The 16605-nt window shown below is 44.6% G+C and overlaps 1 protein-coding gene and 1 pseudogene across 1 annotated transcript; both read right to left on the minus strand.

Moving 5' to 3' along the window:
• Positions 1-1992: 1992 nt before the first annotated feature.
• LOC142585840 (src kinase-associated phosphoprotein 2-like) lies at positions 1993-16557 on the minus strand. Its single transcript, XM_075696875.1, has 7 exons — positions 16208-16557; positions 15814-16089; positions 15380-15508; positions 11858-11932; positions 11471-11685; positions 10584-10665; positions 1993-5310 (listed from the first exon to the last, which is right to left on the minus strand). Exons 1-7 carry the CDS (start codon positions 16245-16247, stop codon positions 4823-4825), a joined length of 1305 nt encoding a protein of 434 aa, XP_075552990.1. The 5' UTR covers positions 16248-16557; the 3' UTR covers positions 1993-4822.
• On the minus strand, positions 3721-3898 carry LOC142586486 (U2 spliceosomal RNA; annotated as a pseudogene).
• Positions 16558-16605: the final 48 nt, after the last annotated feature.

Below are 16605 nucleotides of genomic sequence, written 5' to 3' on the forward strand. Positions count from 1 at the left end.
CAACAGCAGTCATGCGCAACAGCGCTGATACTCGGACTCACAGAAGAGAGAGAGAGAGAGGCTGTAGTTTCGCCGGGAAGGCGAAGCAGTATTAGTGATAGCCAAGTATGCCACAATTACACGAAGGAAGATTAAATTACACGAAGTAGATTACACCACCGAGATGACTCAGGCTGTGAAATTGAACTGTCTCCTACTATGATGTCTTGTATATACTCATACAACGCCGTCACTTCATAGCTCAATTCTTTAAGGTCACACGAAGTTTCTTCAGTGCAAGATATATATATATATATATATATATATATATATATATATATATATATATATATATATATATATATATACGTGTGTGTGTGTGTGTGTGTGTGTGTGTGTGTGTGTGTGTGTGTGTGTGTGTGTGTGTGTGTGTGTGTGTACCGGTGGACCATTAGGGTTGCAGAATGGGTGCCAAGAGAAGGAATGCGCAGTCGAGGACGGCAGAAGACGTGATGAAATTAAGAAATTCGAAGAAATTCGCAGGCGCTAGTTGGGATCGGTTGGCGCAGTACAGGTGTAATTGGAGATTGCAGGGAGAGGCCTTCGTCCTGCCGTGAACATAAATTAGGCTGATGATGAGTGGGTCCGAACCCTACGCATGCGCTTTGTTTCCGCGCTGGTTTCCTCCTCACCCTTCCGTCATAACGTCCTCCGCCTTCCGCTTCATGATTCCGCAGAACCCCCTCTTCTCTTTCCTCCTCGCGCCTCTTCGCTTTTGATTTTTTCATCCGTCGCGTTCGCTCTCATCTTTCGATGTGCTCGTTCGCTCGGTGCTCGTACCTTCGACAACGACGCGACCGATCTAAATGTTTCGTTTTCACTCGACTCTGCACCGCCCACGCTTTCGCGTTTTAGTAATTTCGTTATCGCGTAGTGCTGCGCTGGTACTGCTGGCTGGTGAAACTCGCACAAATTGCAAGTAGCAGAGAATACCACGCCCATTTGATGTCGCGGGATGCCCGAAAGGTTCACTCCACAGCACTGCTCAGGTAGATGTGCGTCCTTAAGCAATACGTGCATTTACGAGCAAAGGCACCTAATTGAGCTATGTGGCAAACATGACATTAAAGCGCGGTATAGCTTTCTCTGCTTCTTTCGCCTGTTTCGTAGTCAGTGTTGGTTGTACGCACTTTCGACGTTAATACACTCTTAAGTTTTCGCTCTTTGGGGCTTATCTTGTCCCACAACGATAACCGTAACCTGCCTTGCTTGCGTTTCCTTTCTTGAAAACTCCGCGCTCGCTACTTTCCTGTCGAGAATGTTGTGTTACGCTGATAATGCGCAAGCCATTCGTGACTTGGAAGCACTGGGCTAGCAGCGTTAGAGAGAGTAAATGTGGGCAAGACAGATGACGATTATCATTGTGGGACAAGATACGACCCAAAGGGTGTAAACTTTTTAAAGAGCAAACGGACCGATACGCACGAGTGGTCGTGCGAACTCTACACCCTTTGCCTCATAGCTTGCCATACAACGATAATCGTCATCTGTCTTCTCCGCATTTCCTTTCTTTAACGCTGTGGGCCCGGTACTTTCAAGTCACGAACGGCATGCACGCGTAATCAGCACGACAGAGCCTTCTCGACAGGAAAGTAGCGAGCGCAGCGTTTTCAAGAACAGAAACGCAAGCAAGGCAGATGACGATTATTGTACACCCCAAAGGGTGTACATTCGTCGAAGAGTGCAGCTTTGTGGAGTCTGAAGGTTTAAATGCTGCGGTGGTGCGCTCACGAAGGGCTGTCCTCTTTTTCTCCCGCTGTCTTCTCCCGTTGCGGCGGCTGCAGGAAAAGAGGATCTAGCGGCATTAGCCGGAGCTCGCACCGCTGGAGACAATGCACATATAATGGATCAACTTTATGTATAGCCACCTATACTACGACTTCAGATATGCTGGTTAGTGGTTCTTTTCACTGCTGTATAATGGAATGAAAGAACAAACGCTACCAAAATATGTTCACTGCAACAAATCAACAAGAGCATCATTCCTTTAATAAGGTGAACATGTTTCAAGAAGCATTCTGCTATTCGCATACATTGACAATCATTGTCGATAGATGGCGCACAATTTTCCATCTTACAGCTTTTGAGAGAGATTTACCTAGAAAATACCGTTTGCGTGGAATGGGAAGGGATGAGGAGCGAGTAGAAAGTTCATATCAACAAGGGACTGATGCAGAGGTGCCCTTTATCCCCGCTGCTGTTTATGATGTACATAGTAGGATGGAGAGGGCGCTAGAAGAAAGTAATATCGGGTTTAATCTCTCATACAAACAGGCGGGTACAGTAGTACAGCAGCAACTCCCAGGTTTATTTTATGCAGACGACATTGTGTTGCTAGCTAATAAGCAAAGTGATTTGCAACGTCTGGCTAATATCTGTGGACAGGAAGGCAACAATTTAGGTTTGAAATTTAGTGTTAGAAAATCAGGTGTCATGGTATTCAATGAAAACAGTGAACAGACAGTGGAGATACAGGGCCAAGAAATACCTCGGGTAACGGAATATAAATACCTTGGTATACGGATAAACGAAGGCAACAGATATATGGAAAAACAGGGAAAAACCATAACAGTAAAGGGGAATAGAAATGCAGCCATAATGAAGCACAGAGCACTATGGGGATACAGTAGGTACGAGGTCCTCTGAGCTATGTGGAAAGGTGTAATGGTTCCAGGATTTACTTTTGGAAATGCAGTAATTTGATTTAAATCAGGGGTACAATCAGGACTCAACGGGAACCAAAGGTCAGTGGGTCGCCTTGCATTGGGCGCTAACGGGAAGACTACAAATGAAGCTGTGCAGGGTGATATGGGCTGGACAAGTTTTGAAGTGAGGGAAGCTCGCAGTAAAATTGAGTATGAAGAACGGCTGAGGAATATGGAAGAAAGTAAATGGGATGGGAGGGTGTTCACGTATCTGTACAGGAAAAACATTGATTCACAGGGGAGGAAAAGAACTAGGAAGCTTTCCAGCAAGTATGCGGCCTGTATGGTGGGCAACACAGCAATAAAAAAGGTCAAGCGGAAAGTCAGAGAGGCTGAAATAATCTCATGGGTGGCGGCAATGAAAAAGAAACCTGCCATGAGTAACTACTTAAGAGGAAAAAATGAAATCAGGAAAGAAACCATTTATGATAACTCAAAAGGAAGCTCATTACTTTTTGAAGCGAGATCGGGATGCCTTACAACACACACCTATAAAGTGAGATATAAGAAGGAAAAAGAAGCATGTGCTTGCTGCAGTAAAGCTAGGGAAACGACGGAGCATGTTTTATTAGAATGTGAAGACATCTACCTAGCGGTAGATTTAGGCACCACTGGCCTCCTTGAAGCCCTTAGGTTCAGCGGGAGCAGTGGTGAAGCAAACATGTCCGTAATAGGCATTAGTAAGAGGCGATAGGAGGATTGGTAGAAGAAAAGTAGGGAAACGACAAAAGACAGAGACGTACAAAAGCACAGATCGCAATAGGGGATCAGAAAATTTGGGCGTGGTAGTTCATAGAGTTTTTTTTTCTTTTTTCATTGTTTAACCTAGGTAGAACACTAGACAGTATAATAGCAAGAGCTTGGTGGCGCAACCCACTGCCCCGTTCCAAAGGGGACGCTCATAACATTCATCCACCCATACATACAGCAAAGCTGTATATGGCTAGCTTCCAGCGAATTGATGTCCGTAGACCAATAACCGCGGGCCGATCCTGAAGATAGTGCAGTACCGGGCTGACCCGCGGCGGAGGTGAAGCAGGCTTCAAGCACTCCGCCAACTTCCAAAAATACATTATCTTGGGCTGGGTGATACAATCCGTATCAGATATTAAGCTGATAATAACAGATACTACACTTTGGCCCGCGTCGGCCATGCCTACACTCGCACTGCCCTCTCTCGGCGTTCCAAGCGCCTGCGTGTCACCTTTCTTTTCCTTCCATTCTCCCATGGTGGTGGCCTATGCCATGCATGTCAATTTACTTCTGCCTCCTCAGGGCGGCGGTCCCGTCATCCACGCGAATGCAGAAATACGACGGTAAATGAGTCCGTACATATGTTCAACATTGTCACCTCTGTGTCATATGTTAGCCAGCTTCGCTGGTCATCCACCTTCACAGACTGGAATGGCTCATGATTTTCTGCTGCACGGCGCACTACGAGTGGCGTTGCTGAGCGCGCCGCATCGGATGGATTACCGAAATCGCGTGCCATAACTGGTGATGTTGCAGGCAGTGCATCTGAGGAGGAGGTGAAAGTAAAGGGACAAGGCAAGGAAGTTAGCCAGAAAAGCGCTTGGTTGGCTACCCTAAGCTGGGGGTTTTATATCGCGTTCAAGCGTGTGACCTCATCTCCGACAGGAAACACACTTATTCAAGAGAAAGGACGCATGGGCTTTCATTTGAAATTTCATCTGTGTCCGTGCCATGCAGCGATTTGATATTTTTGCGGACCGAATCGTTGGCGTGTGATCTACGAACCATGCTTGTCTGTTTTCAACACCCAAACCTTGTGAAGGATAAATATTTTATTTCTCGACAAGAAACAGAAATGCTATGCTTCAAAGTTCGACTTAAAGCTTAAAAAGCTTAAGAAACTAGCTTTATGTCACATTAAATTTGTGATGTTGACAAGGTAAACACACTCTTTTTCATTTTTATAACAATTGCTATGCAGTACTCCATGAATGCAAAGCGTATGGGAAAGTCTTAAACACTACAGTTCTCCCCAGCCATTTCAGTGAGTAGCGCATCACATGCGACTTTTGAGCACAATGATGTAAGATGCATCCACCCGAATATCACTGCACTTTCTCATAGGCTGCCATCAGATATGTCTTTGGCACGAAGCCCACTGTTGCCTTGTTGCCACGTGCCTTGGCAACCCACCAGGAGTGCTCGTCGTACTCTTTACTCACAACTTTAAGCAAGTCGCCACGTTTGAAGGAAAGTTCATCAGGTTGTCCCGCATGGCAATCCCAGATGGCCTGGTACCAGCTTTCATAGTCACTTGTCACTTCCTCGTCTGTCTGGCTACTTGTCTTTGTGTCATCAGAAAAGTAGGTTTCTCCATCTTCATAGAGTGGTTCCTCTTCATCTTCTACGGCAGTCATGGTTGTCTGACCTTCAACATATTCATACTCAAGTTCTCTGTCTGCCTCAGACGTGATTGGTACTGATGGGACACGTGTCAGCTCCTGACGAGGACTTGGTAAAGGCAACTTGCTTGCAGATGACTGCACAGGTGGCTGGCGCACATCTGCTGCATTTTCTTGGTGCAAATCTCCAGCTGCACAAAAAAGGAAAACTCATATTGAGCAAAATTCCTTTCTTGCTCTTCGAGTCTGCACTTGCTTTTATAGTATAAAAAATTACGGGGTTTTATGTACCAGAACCACAATCTGATTATGAGGCACACTGTAGTGGGGGGCTTCGGAAATTTTGACCACCTGCGGTTCTTTAAATGTGCAGCTAAATCAAAGTACACAGGTGTTTTCGCTTTTTGCCCCCATCAATATGCAGCCGCCGTGGCCAGGATTCAAGCCTGCGACCTTGTGCTTAGCAGTTCAACACCACAACCACTAAGCAACCACAGCGAATATTTTTTTATGGTATAAAAGATGCTGACCACATATTTAAGGCAAATATTGGAGACATCCATTAACTTCGGTTAGCAGTTATCCGTCAATCAGACAATTCCACTTATCCCACCCCTTCTTGATATGATGTATTCGAAAGACTTAAGAGTTGCCTATATGTTTTTAAAATATTTTTATGTGACGAGTCGGGAGATTTCAAATCAATTTTACAGTTCTGGTGATGTAAAATTAATGGAAATTGACTGTACAGAGCCCTCCATAGCCCCTTTATACATGCTTTCACCGACCAGTTCAAGTACTGCCAACCTGCCCTCCTCCTTCATGCCCCTCCCTCGCTCACCCCCTCAGCTTCTGGCGTGAAGTGGAATTTACGTAGTGCCAACTTCTGGTTCCAAGTGGAAGCGACATCATTGCTGCATTGAGATGCGAATGTGCAACAAGTGAAAATTTAGGAACCAGAAATCCTGGAAGCAAAACAACCGGAAATGGAATCCTCAGAAGCAGAAACCCCGGAAGCAGAACTGGTGTTAGCGACAAATCAGGGAACAGTGGCGCACATCAAAAGTTGCCGCTACATAGCAAAAGCAGTGGTAGTGTATGGATGGAGGGGATTTACACTGGGTAATTTATAGAAAAGAGATTGCATGTGTGAGTTTGTTTCGGATAGAGCAATAATAAAACATCAGCTACACAAATTTTGGAAGTTTCTTTGCTTTTTTCATCCCTTTAAAGAGCCCCTCACAAGGATACATAGCAAATTTTGGTTATAGCATACTGGAAGTTATTACATGCCCTGTGAGGAGTGCTCTACTGCAAGGATATCTTAAAATTAGTTCATTAAGAGCGGAAATACTTGAAATGCCATAAACATATGATATCAGGAGCAGAGCGTCACGGCCAACATAGGAACTTTCTCCATTTTCCCGTCTAGCCTCTGCAAGCGAAATTCCTTTCATGCGTTCTCCCATACAAGAGCAGGAGGATCGTGTGACGAATATGTTGTTAGCCCTGCCTTCTTTTCTCTCCCTCTCGCATTTTTGCTGAGTTGTGCAATTCCTCTGACAGTCTCGCATGCGATTTTGCATGCTCTGCACGAGAACACCTGATTAGCGGTATAAGTCAGTGACACAAGAGGACGAAAGAGCATGAACGCAGCGCTGGAGCACGGTTGAAAATGAATAGTGTGCATGTGTGCATGACTGCACAACGTGGGAACAAGCAGACAAAATGGAAGTACATCTCTTTTACTACAGAATGAAGTAAAACAAAAATATGCAGACATCTGGGTTGTATCTTTTATTATTTCTCTAACCTTTAGTTCCTTTATTCAAGCAACAAATAAGAGATGTTGCCTTGAATAACTCCCAAAGTCATGTGTCACTATGAGTGATTTCACAGCACTACCATGTACATAGGCGCATCTGCGCGACTAATGTCGACTCTCTGGCTGGGAGTGCGGCGCCCGCGAAGAGAAGGGCAAACAACATTTGTTTTTAAATGTAAGCCCTTTCTGCGGCGCGTAGGGATGTAATAGCAGACATGATCGTTAGGGCACATTGTATGCACTGCACTTGTCAGCTGAAAATGGCCAGGCCTGGTGAGGGGCTCTTTTAAGATTTCGTGATGGCATACATGTTCACACATACTTGAACTAATCACATGTAGCCAGGGGAATGAATATGTGGGCTGCCTACCACACCTCCGATTTCATAGTGGGAACATCCCAAATAATAATACTGCGAGCCACTATGGCAGCGATTTGGAAAATAGATGTCATCTCACCTAAAATAAGTGATCAAACGTCTGTGATTAACAAGACCATCCAAAATCTGAAAGTTGTGTCGCACATGCATTTCTTTTATGATAAACCCTGCAATATGATCTTCCATGTCGCTGCCACACTGCTCCACATTTGGTTGTCTGCATACTGCAGAGACAGACATGCTACCAAGGCACTTTAGCCATATACCAGCTAACTACTGCTCCTGCATGTGATGATGACAACTGTTGATGAGCGAAAAAAGAAAATTCATAAACAGCCAACGAGGCAGTTTGCCAAATGCGACTTTCTAGCCCAATGATAGATCACAGACAGCATTATCAGCTCTTGCCAAGTACTATTGACATTCTAACGAAACCTACACTATATGTAGCAGATTTTAGACTTTTCTGGCAGTAGGATCATGCTTTCAGCAGAATGCAAACTTTTTAGTACATTGAGAATAAGTTTTTCTCTTAGCAGTTCCACAAAAACTTACGTGGGCTCCAGCATAAATACTTACACGTTGTTTTAGCAGATGCATTTCAGTAAAGATATGGCAACAGTGATTTCTCATTGAGTGCCTTTATATATAAAACTGCTGAAACGAAGTGTCTGCTAAGATGAACTGTCTGTTTGTACAAAAAGTCATTTCAACATCTTTTGTTCCACGAAGGATTCAGTTTCTGTAGAAAAGTCTTGAACACGTGCTTGCTTTATCAAAAGTGTAACACTATAAAGCTAGAACAGCCCTTTGATGTGCCTTCCTATTACCGTATTTACACGATTGTAAGTCGACCACTTTTACTAAATTAGAAAATCTGAAGGGGGGAGTCGACTTACAATCGAAACCAAAACATGGCACCGCCAAAAAAAGCGAGACCAATGGGAGCTACAGCGTGGGTACAATTTTATGTTTGCTCTATGGCCCTACCCGTAGCTTTTCGCTATCCCGCGTGTTTGTTTGCTTTTCGGAAAGGTTTTTCAACATTTTTGAGTTTTACAGTGCACGCAACACTTATAGGGGGGTGTCGACAGTTGATGGAAGCGCCGCTGTTCCCATTTGCGGCGGCACCTTCAGAATGGCAGCGCTTGCGGGGAGTATCGGTAGTTCATGGAAGAGCAGACACGCTCGCGGGTTTCTCTTTCCCTGTTGAAAGGCATTGGTTTGACGTGTTCCACTTGACTGCCGGCTATGTGCTACTTCATGCTACTTCTATGCTTCCTCAGTCGTCATGAGTGCTCCAGGCTCACTAATCATTCGGCACTCGTTCACAGCAGCGTTCAAGAGAGCTGCCACGCTTTACGCCGAAGAAACAAATCACTGCGCAGCGGGCCGCAAGTTCGATACTTCTGAACAGGTGGTGCGAGAGTGGCGACTGCAGCGAAGCGAAATTTTCACCTGTGATGACAAGTGAGGAATTTCCCACGTGCCGAAGTCTGGACGCTTTCCGGAGCTGTAGGCTAAGCTTGCGGCGTACGTCGCTGAAATGCGCGATCGGTCCCTGCCAGTCAAGTGCGACATGGTCATGAAACAAGCCCGGATCTTTAAGGACCTGCTCCGCTGTGAGTACGAGTGGCTGGCAGACCTGTCAAAAGAGCCTCCCTGATGGCTGCGTGTTGTTGGATGCATTCAGTGTGGGCTGCTGTTCCACAAGATGTCGTGGTGTGGTCATTTGCCAAATGTGAAATTTTGTTGGACGGCGACGCACTGTGGGGCCATAGCAACGATGACGATGGTAGCGCTAGTGAATTCGAGTAGTCCAGGGACCATGTCAGCTACTAAAAAATTTTTGTTATCGAATGCGCCCTCGGGTATGCTCTCCTTTTTTTTCCTGTCACACGATATGGGGGGGGGGGGGGGGGGGGGTGTCGACTTACATTCGAGTTGACTTACAATCGTGTAAATACGGTAGCATCTGCGGCATAGTTATCATCAAGATGAAATACTATATAGTTTACTGCGCCTGATCACCATATTTCATGTTCTCATTAAAATTCTGTTTAGTTCCCACAAGTGTTTAGTAGATAATACTAGTGAATATTTAATGTTGCTTTCACTTGCAGCTATGTTCACACAGCCTTGTTTTCACATATCATCTTGAATGCTCTATATGCTTCTCCCCACAGGTTTTCAGACGCTCTGACAAAGCAAGCCACAAGACTTCTAGTCTCTTCTTTTCCTCACATCTACACTTCAGTGTGAGAACATATGCAGAAAGAAGGCGTTAGTCTGGTCTGTGGTTATTTGAATTGTAGACAAATGTAAAGCACATATTGGATAGTCTTATTGGAAAGCCTTATTGGATAGTAAAAGGACGTTCTTCAAATTTTCTTTCTGAAAGTAAGGCCTACTCTGATGAAAATTCTAACAACACCCTTTAGGTTGAATGTATATCATGTGTGAGTATGTTAAATTAACAGCCACAGCCATTAGAAGTGTTCAAATTTCGGCCCCAAACATCAGAAGAAAGGCTTTTATCATCTCAAAGTGGTTATCACAATGAATGCATCCCTTGGAGGTATTTATTCTTTGTATTTTGCTTCAATATTAACAAAACACATATGCTCCCCTATTGGCAACATAAAAAAAAAGTATTATATGACCACATCTCTGTTGAGCAACAGGAGCACTGGCTAAATCTAAACGTGTGGACAAATGCTTATATTTTGTACATAGCTCGCACGCTGCGTTAAGATAATCACATCTTTCTTTGTTCCAACATTGATCAGGCATATGTATGGGTTATTTATCCATATGCATACCTGTCGGCTAAAGAAGGCGAAAGAAGTGTAAACGGACCTCCGTTTAATGATGTACTATCTTCGAAACATGCACTGCCAACACCACAATGGCTTTGTAACAGCTTCTGAATACAGCTCGTCACAAGTTACACCAAAGAACTTTCTACTAAAGTTATTCCACATATTTGCTTTTACGTTGCCAAAGTATCAAATATAAACTTACTTTCTCATTTATTAAGCTATTCTGGCCTCTACTATTAAGTATTCCCACAAAGTACTTTGTGAGCAAAATGCTGTACTTGTTTGAGGACAATTCTTTGCAACTTTAAACAGAGATATTTCAAGACATCTGCTTTGTAAATGCGATGTGTGGTGAGATGGCATATGCTGTTCAATGACAAATGCTTCTTTACTGGCAAGCTGAAAGTAACCTTTAGGATGTGACAGATAAAGACTTACATGATGTGGATGCAGAAACTTGGCTGTTCTTCTCAATGGCTGAAATCCACTGCTTCATGTCTTTTGTGTTGAAAGCAATGAACTGAAATTCAAGGATATAATCAGAAATTTTAGAAGTGTAACAGCAACAGTTGGGCAGTGTACATGCCGATCCCTATCAAATCTTTTAATCTATTGATAAGTGCTATCTATGCTATCTAGATAACATCAAATAGTTGCTTTATCTCCAGGCTTGATTTGCTGAAGCATTGTAATTCGTATCCACTTATCTGCCTATTTTATTATGAAGGCCCACCTACTTTCCTGTATTTCTTGCTTTGTATTTCTGTGCGTGAATAGCATATCCATAGCAACGATATGAATTTACAAGTACGTTTGTGTCACAATGTTGTCCAAGGATACCAGTGCAGCCTTGGACTGCGTAGCCTTTGCCTATATTCCATCTTCTTTTGTCATGTTGTATAAACGTATTAAGAAAATTGTCTGATTAACTGAGAAAAGCCAGAAAAATGTGACCTAAGAACAACACTGTTTGTGAAAACATGAAGGCCAATGGCACCTTGGGCAAGCTTAATATATGCTATGAGAGTATTAAACAATGAAGCTTCAAGGAATAAAAATCTGCTGCATGGAACCTGACAACCGTGCAGCACTTTACTATATCCTTATTTGCCGAGGATCTACAAGACTTCAGTGTCAAGCAAATTTGGAATGAGCAAAAAGCACCAAATAATATAACACAATATTCAAAGGAGGATACAGCAAACACTTAGCAAACAGTACTGTACAGCAAGCAGCTTACTCTTCAGAAATTCTTGATTTTGCATAAAAGCATAGTAAGGTGCATTCAGTCAAAAATTAATAAGAAGAAGTAATTCAACTCTAACCTGATAGGTTTTCTTGCCAGGACAGACAATTTCAAAGGCAGCATCCTTCTTGGAAGCATCTTTGGAGGCATAGACAAATGGCCGTGCCTCGTACATTGTCAGTGCTATCTGCCCCTTCTGACGTTTGTCAGTTGGCTTCTCGTACAGGAAGAGGACGCCATCCCGGACAGCACACCAGCGCTTCTGGAACGGACTAAGCAGGCCTCCCAGCCTCTCTGCACAAGACAGCAGAGCCAATGGAGGAGTGTAAAAGTTTTCAGCCTGAGTTTAAATGAAAGTTCTGGACCTCTGTAGCTACCAATCAAATCAAGATTAAACGCTGCAACAGAGATGCTGCTGGCTGTAACATGCAGCACAGCTTACAAATTGATGGATGTATGCACAAACCTTTTCCTTTTTTCTCGAGGAAGCCTGTCTTGTCAGCCTTGGACATCTCACTCGCTGGAATGTCAATAAGGGGGCCTGCAATAACATTTTTGTAGCAGATTTAGTCAATTGTCTTGTAGCAATGGAAGACATAAAGCAAGAACACGGCTAGAAAGAAAAGAAATGGATTAAGACAGAAGCAGAGTCAACATGTATTGTAGACTGTATGTCTAATAATTAAAAAAAGCTCTGTCAAGCTTAATTATGATTTCTCGTCACAAGTTCTTCACATGCATTGTAGTTATTCATTGAAAATGTGTACCTGTTTGCCTGTTTCTTGTGTAGCGCATTTGCTTATTCTTGCACATAGTTGCCCCTCCTCAGTATAACCTAATTGTAACCTGAGGATAATACAAGTAAACAAGCTAGCAAGTATGCAGCTAACAAACAAAAAATAATCTCAGCAAATTTTGTGCAGCATCGAAAATTGTGGCCAGCTCACTGAATGGATGGAAACAACTTTATTGTAAATACAGCAAAGTTTAACTGACTCGGGCTCAGGTCTCCCATGAGGGGACTTCGAGGCCTTGCCTTGTTGCTGCCTCTCGACCGCTGGACTGCCCACTCTAGCATCTTGAGGTTGGAGCTGCAGAGAGCAGCGGACCACTTCGATACTAGAGCCTTCGGAGCTACTGCCCTTTTAGCTGATATAACAGGACACTCCCACAACTTGGAAGACAAGGCAACATAACTTTGCAAGTTATGTTGCCTGACATAACTTGCAAAGAGCACTCGGGTATTGCGCGGGGAAAATGTGCTGCCATTGCACCTGACTGATGACTGCCTGGCGACGTTTCAGTTTAGGGTGAGGTGAGGGCAATATCCACCTGCCTAGCTGGTAGTGCTTGGGGATGCCATTGTGTCTGACTAAGCGTTCTCGTGTGTTTCGAACCAGGAGGTCTGAACTCGAAGAGGGGGTCTCCGACTCTACGCAATGGGTCATTTCTCATGCAGAGTGGCGGGCCACCTCGTTCAAGTTAGGGGGGCCCTTGTCAGTGGGGGTGGCGACGTGAGCTGGGAACTTCACTTCACTTCACTTCACTTTTATTTTCCTTAAAGACCCCTGAAATGGGGGTATTACATAAGGGGTGGGGTTTACAAATGTGCATTTTAATTGGTGGCCACATGAGTTCAGAGAAGAATATTAGTAATAAGCTTATCAGCAAACGTCGTTGAACAGGTGATTTCAGTTATGTGACCGGGCAGGCCGTTCCAGTCGCTTGATGATCGGCAAAAGAAGGACGCAGAGAAAGTTGTAGTTCGGCTGCGTGGACGGGTTACTTGCAAGGAATGCCCTGTACGCAGGGAATGGCGAGGGGGTGGGGCCAGCACATATGGTGCATGGTGGAGCGAACTGTAATAGAACTTGTGAAAAAGGATTAACGAATCAATGCGACGCCGGGATGATAGCGTGTTTAAGGCGGACTGTGCTTTAAGTAGTGATACGCTAGTGTTATAAGAATACGAAGAATGAATGAATCTTGCCGCACGATTCTGAATTCTTTCAAGTGCATTGATAAGGTAAGTTTGATGTGGTGACCAGATGGGGGATGCGTATTCAATTTTCGGACGTACGAGCGTCTTGAATGCTAGTAGTTTGACGTGTTGCGGTGCATGACGCAGATGGCGTTTTAGGAATCCAAGTGTTTGGTTAGCAGATGCAGTAATGCGCGTAACATGAGCAGACCAGTCTAAGTCGTATGAAAGGGTGACGCCGAGGTATTTAAATGTGTCCACTTTTTCTAAGGTAGTATTAGTAATATTATACGGTGAGTATAAGGGCTGATGGCGGCGAGTGAAACACATTACTTTACATTTATTGGCGTTAAGGGTCATTAACCAGTGGTTGCACCAGCCTTGCACTTTGTTAAGGTCATTTTGTAAGATACTGTGGTCAGAGTCATTAGTAATTGTGCGGTAGATGACACAATCATCAGCGAACATACGTATTTGAGAGGAAACATTAAGGGGAAGGTCGTTAATATAAATAAGAAAAAGTAGGGGGCCTAGAACACTACCTTGTGGGACGCCAGAAGTTACAGGGAGGGGTGCGGAGGTGCGATTGTTGACATGCACTGACTGTGATCGGTTAGTGAGAAATTCAATAACCCAATTTAAGACGTCAGGGTGCAGGTTCAGCTGGGAGAGCTTGAGTATTAGGCGTTGGTGAGGTAACTTGTCAAATGCTTTAGCATAATCCAGAAAAATGGCATCGATTTGGGTGTTAGCATCAAGATTAACGTGTAAGTCATGGACGAACATAGCAAGTTGCGTTTCGCACGAGAGACCTTTACGAAAACCGTGTTGGGATGGGTGAAAATAGTTGTTAGCGTCAAGGAAGTGCATAATTTGGGTGAAAATGACGTGCTCCATTATCTTGCAGGGTACGCTGGTTAGGGAAATCTGTCTGTAGTTAAGAGGAGAGTTTTTATTACCTGATTTGTAGATTGGAACGACCTGCCCTTCCTTCCATGTGACGGGGATGCTACAGGAGGATAAAGACTGTGAGAAGATTAATCTAAAGTACGATGCGCAGATGAGTTTAGTATTTTTTAACAGTTTAGAGTTGATGCCATCCGCCCCAGATGACGATGAGAGTTTTAGCTTTTCAATTATTGCCGTTATGCCATGTTCAGTGAATTCGATCGGTGACATAACAGATTGCACAGCTGACGGTGGTATAGGTAACAGAGCATCAGGTTCAGTGGTGAATACTGATGAAAACGCGCGGTTAAATGCATCGGCACACTAGCACCACATGATCGCGGTGCTAGTGAAGTGCTGTTGACCAGCTTTCCTTAGGATCTGGAGAGCTTCAGGAGGAAATGCGTCCCCGCACGCAGTTACGAACTGTGGATTGTGAGTCGCTAAGAACTACCTCACAGAGGGGTCAGTAAGCGCAAGTGCAATCACAACCTCTTCCACTGTTTCTGAGTATTCCGTGCTGACACTACACATATGCTTAAGCCGGGAGTCAATGTCTACCTACGACTACCACCGTGAACCGGTGTTCTCGTGTGTTATCTGCCATATCTACGAAGTGCGTAGTCCTCTTCCCACGAAAGGAGCGCAGCAGTGTCTTGGCACGGGCCTGGTGTCGGCCCCTGTTATGTTCGGGGCGCATGTTTCGAGGGATAGGGGCGGCGATCAGCATGTTGCTGAGGTCGAGTGGATTGGCCTGTTTCTGACCGTGTTGGATGTGGTAATTGAAACTGAGTTTCTGCAGGATGTACCGACCCGTGACTGTCAGGGACATGCGTTCGAGTTGCAAGGCTCTTTGCGCATCCACGATTTCCTCAAGGGTTTTGTATACCCCCAGCTGTAGCAGACGAGCAGTGCTCATGGACTCCAGTAGGCCAAGGGCAATCTTGTAAGTCTTGCGTGCAAGGGTGTTGGAGTTATCCCTTTTGGTGGCATTCCAGTCGTGGAAGGCAGCCACATAAGTAATGAGCTCACTGAAGTGCTTCATGTCTGTGTGCTTACCATCCTCAGCCTGTTCTTCAAGCTCTGATGAAGTCCTTGACAAAGCTGCTTTTGGTAGTTTTGCAGCTATTGGTTCGGTTTCCTCCCCAGGGGTGCCTTCCAGTAGCACAGCCTCAGAGTAAACATAATCTGTGAGAGAAATATAAATTTTCATGCAGAGTGGATGTTAACAGAGCTATTGATCAAGTAAGCAAAAGTTCACTTGATACACTGCTTCAACGTGCATGTAACGAAAGGTACAGCTAGATCAGCGTGGGCAAGTTTTTTATGGTTTATTAGGCTATGCCCGTGTACTGCTATGCAGCAGTTATTATTGTTAAAATTATTTCTAAACACACACGCACGCGCAGGCACTTTAAAGACTGCATAACTTGTCGCGTTTATGAAGTGCTGCTACACAGTGAGCACCACAGTGTGGCTAGCGATGTACGTACCGTTTGAATCGTCAGCGGCTGTCCGATTCTCCACTGAAGCCTCCCGAGGCAGCGCGCCTCCAATTTGCATGTCGATGTAAGGATGCGGGCTTGAAAGAGGCCGAGGAAGTTTCCAGCCCTGCATTTGCTCGGCGCTTGTAATGTCGAGGGACAGCAAGAGACGCGGGTACTCCTGACATAACCGCTGCAGTTTTAGCTGAAGTTCCGTTCTTGCCGATGACGCGGCTGGCGACAGCTTTTCATTCTGCAAATCTACAGCTAAGAATGCGTTGACATCTGGAAACAAAGAAGTGAAAATCATTACGATACGCGATCGCCGAAGCAGCCAAAACTGTCATCGCGAACTTTTAATGCATGCTCGACCTCACCACACCCCATTACGAATATGACAAACCTTTGACGAACTCTCGCACTTGGTCGTTGAACTTCAACATGATGGAGTCGCAAGCACGTAGGTTGACCGCGCTTAGCTTGCGACGCTATGTCATATCTTCATGCGAACTCGATGCGTGACTGTGTGTCAGATAGTTGATAGCACACTTCCTCTTGCCCGTCTAACCTGCCTGCAACAGAAGCTACGAAGGATCAAAATGAAAACACGAAACTCAACGAAACTCCGCTAGTGGTGTCGCTGAGCCGCTTTCTCGTATCTCGTTCGTATTGCGAAAGCTTGTAATGCTGTTCCAGTGTGGTTGTTGTGGAAGGAAACAGTGGTGTTGAGTACTTAATTGCACCATTAGCACTATCGTGATCTTAAACGCGAATCACTGCAAATGTGCAATACGCCAAATG

Source organism: Dermacentor variabilis, chromosome 6, assembly GCF_050947875.1.
Source record: "Dermacentor variabilis isolate Ectoservices chromosome 6, ASM5094787v1, whole genome shotgun sequence".
Lineage (NCBI taxonomy): Eukaryota > Metazoa > Arthropoda > Arachnida > Ixodida > Ixodidae > Dermacentor > Dermacentor variabilis.